Source organism: Elephantulus edwardii, unplaced genomic scaffold (genome assembly GCF_000299155.1).
Source record: "Elephantulus edwardii isolate Elephantulus edwardi_28Jun2011 unplaced genomic scaffold, EleEdw1.0 scaffold00062, whole genome shotgun sequence".
In the NCBI taxonomy this organism is placed as follows: Eukaryota; Metazoa; Chordata; class Mammalia; order Macroscelidea; family Macroscelididae; genus Elephantulus; species Elephantulus edwardii.
This window is the reverse complement of record NW_006399812.1, coordinates 424,579-428,344: the sequence shown is the minus strand read 5'-3', so window position 1 is coordinate 428,344 and position 3,766 is coordinate 424,579. Positions and strand designations below refer to the sequence as shown.

The window sequence follows — 3,766 nt, the reverse complement described above, 5'->3', positions numbered from 1 at the left end:
AGTAATATATCATATGGTCCTCCAACTCAAAATTCTAATATTTTCATTAGGAATAGAAAAGAAAAAAAATTCTGATTTGAAAACAAATACTTACCAATGGATTTCCTGTGGTTCTCTGAACTATTGAGCGTAAGATCCCAGCCATTGCATTTATTTGGTCTCTGTAGGCTGTCAGAAAATAAATCATGAGGTCAAATATGTTAGAAAATAGATACAATTCTCCTTCTTAACAGTATTTTAAAAACTAACAAGTTAATTTTAAACCTTAATGAACTTTCAATAGTAAAAGACTAGTTATTTTAATATAGTAAGGATAATAAGTTTCAATAAATGTTTTATTTAGGGTTCAGCAAAACAATAGGCAATAAAGATATATTAAATGTAAATAAATTTTCATCAACTGAATCAAGAGCCTAAATAGATTCCACAAAATTGAGAACTAAAAGTATTTACTCAAAGAGTACATTTATACCTCCCTTATCATCCATCTCACTATGCAACCATCTATGTTTATGACAATAGGGGAAAAACCTACTATCTAACTATTTTGCACTTTAACAAGGTATACCAAGCAGTAATAAACACTGAGGTGGAAGGTGACCGTAAATATAACATTCACTGTAATAGCTATGGGAGAAGGATGAGGAATCTCCTCCTCTGTGTTTACCTGCTTCTGAAAACCACCAGAGGATCAGCTATGGATCAGTTCTGACTTTATGGTACACAACAATGGTAATAGCTATGATTAAGGGTCTTATTCACGATTCTAAATGATTTAGAAGTTATGCAAAGATGCTATCTGAAAGTTAGATAATGACAGTGATATTTACTGTGATCCTATATAGTCATCTTCCATTTTTGCAAGACATCAATTTTTGCTTAACAGCCTATTGAAAAATCACAGAAAATAAGAGGTGAAAAGGCCAAAAAGAAATCCCAACTAGACTTGACAACCCTCTTACTTTATATATCAGAAAATTCACATCATTTAACTAAGGACATCTAGCTATAGTAGAATGTACGGTCTTAAATCTAATTTTCCTAAGTGCTGGTCTTGTTATTTTCATAAAGTCAGGACACTAATCTGTCAAAAAAACCCAATATAAGATGTTCTTTTTTGCTTATTTTTAATTTTTAGATAGTCTATTAAACATGTATTGCCTCTGTCATTTAAAAACTACTATGCTCATAGTGCCACTGCTGTAGAATGGGACTGACGTTAGGGTAAGAATGAGAAAAACTGGATGAATTAGGTATACTGCATTTAAACGGATGAAGGAGAGAACAGATTAAAAGCAATATATTATAAGGTATTATGATTATCGTAAGAGTCCGGACTGAAGGTTGCAGAGTGGAGTATACTTGGGGTGGGGGTGGGGGTGGGGGTGTGGGATTGTATACCAATGAAGGAATTTTACTTTTCAAAGAGAAGAGGAGAATGGGGGTAGGGGGTGGGGACGGGGAGAAAAGTGCAACAATGAATGAATGAAAATCCAAAAACTCTTGTAAGTGTTCATGGAAATTAATAATAATTTTTTAAAAAACCCAAAACTACTATGCTTGCTTATCTAGAGAAAAAAAGAAGAAGAAAATTGCAATTATAGTCCACTATATAACGGTTACCTATGGTGGACAGTGTTTGGTGGAGCTCCCAATTTAAGACAAGTTTAGAAGCAGGAGTTGCACTCACTTCCAAAACAACATGCCTCTGAAAACTCTATGCACTTCGTGAAACAATGATAGCTACAGAAAGGCTTCCAGTCTTTTGTTCATAGGGTAACTATGAGTTGTGCTCTACTTGACGACAATCAACAACAAGAACAATGTGGGTAAGAAGGGAGAGCATCAGGTTGTAGTCTATCTCCACATCTATTAAATCTGTATGCTAACGAGCTCTGGTGGCCTAGTGGCAAGAAGCTGCACTGCAATCTGAAAGTTTAGCAGTTTGAATCCACCAGATGCTCTGCTAGAGAAGGAGGGACAATCTCCTCCTGTACCAGTCAGATCCGATTTGACAGTACACGCACACACACACACAAATTAAAATTTAAAAAAAAATCTGTATGCTGAGCAAATTATTCAAGAAGCTGGACTCTATGAAGAGGGATATGGCATCAGTATTGGAGAGAGACTCATCAAAAACCTGCGTTATATGGATAATATAGCCTTGCTTGCTCAAAGTGAGAAGAACTTGAAGCACTTGTTGCAGAAAATCAAGGAATGCAGCCGTACGTATGGATTGCATCTCAATGTCAAGAAAACAAAGATTCTTAGCACTGGATGGACAGGAAACATCATGATAGAAAGGGAAGAGATTGAAACTGTCAACAAATTAATCTTGCTTGGATTACAATTAATACCCTTGGTATCAGCAGTCAGGAAATAAAGGGGACATACTGCACTGGGAAAATCTGAAGTTAGGGGCCTCTCCAAATTATTGAAGAGTAATGATATCAGTTTGAGGACTAAGATGCGTCTGATTCAGGCCACCATCTTTCTAATCATTTGCTATGCATATGATAGCTAGACAATGACTAAGGATGACAGAAAAAGAACTGGTGCCTTTTTGATGTGGTGCTGGAAAAAAGCACTAAACATCCCATGGGCAGCCAAAAGAACAAACAAATATGTCCTGGAGAGGGTGCAGCCAGAGTGCCCTTTGGAGGCAAGAATGATGAGGCTTCGCCTCACATACTTTGCGCATATTGCTAGGAGGGGCTATTCTTTGGAGAAGGACATGATGCTGGGAAGGGTGGAGGGTCAACGAAAGAGAGCAAGACCCTCAACCAGGTGGATCAACACAGTGACTATCACAATGGGTTCTTGTGTGTCAGGAAGGCACAGGATAGAACACAATTCAGATCTTTTGTTCATAGAGTTGCTGTGAGTTATACTTGACTCAATAGCACCTAACAATAACAACATGTATGTAAGGTTTACAGTCTTTGGTATGGATTACATCTCAACATCAAGAAGACAAAGATCCTCACCCCAGGCCCAATAGTCAACATTATGATAGATGAAGAAAAGACTGAAGGTGTCAATGATTTCACCTTGCTAGGATTAACAATCTAACGTCCAGCAGTCAGGAAATCAGGAGATGTATTGTACTGAGCAAGTCTGCTATCAGGGACCTCTCCAAAACTGAAGAATAATGATGTCAGTTTGAAAACTAAGGTGTGCCTGATTCACACTATGGTATTCTTAATCACCTGCTATGCATCAGAGAGCTGGACAAGGAATAAGGATGACAGAAGAATTAATGCCTTTGAGTTGTGGTGCTGGAGAAGAGTATTGAATATGGCATGGACTGCTAAAAGAACAGATATATCTTGGAAAGGCTGTAGTCAGAGTCTTCTTTGGAGGCAAGGATGATGAAGCTTTGCCTTTTATACTGTGGACATGTAGCTAGGCAGAGTTATTCCTTAGGAAGGGACACCACGTTTGGAAAGATGGAGTGTGAGCAAAGGAGAGGAAGAGCTCAATAAAATAGATAGTGACTTCAGCAATGAGCTCAAATGTTGCAGAGATAATGAGGATGGCACAAGATAGGTCAGGTTTCATTATGCGGAATGAAATATCTCAATCACCAAAGGACAAATACTGCATAACCCCACTGTTATAAAACAGGACTGACTTCACCAAAGAAGACATTCAGATGGCCAAGAAGCACATGAAGAAATGTTCAAAATCCCTAGCTCTAAGAGAGATGCAAATCAAAACAACTATGAGATATTATCTCACCCCAGTCAGAATAGCAAAATTT

At 37.6% G+C, this 3,766-nt stretch overlaps 1 protein-coding gene across 1 annotated transcript in view; it reads right to left on the bottom strand.

Moving 5' to 3' along the window:
• MRPL30 (mitochondrial ribosomal protein L30) overlaps nucleotides 1–145 on the bottom strand; it is a 9,958-nt gene extending 9,813 nt beyond the window's left edge. The window contains exon 1 of the mRNA XM_006887853.1: nucleotides 95–145. Within this exon, the coding sequence (XP_006887915.1) occupies nucleotides 95–145 (51 nt within the window). The remainder of the gene's footprint in view (nucleotides 1–94) is intronic.
• Between the last annotated feature and the right edge of the window lie 3,621 nt (nucleotides 146–3,766).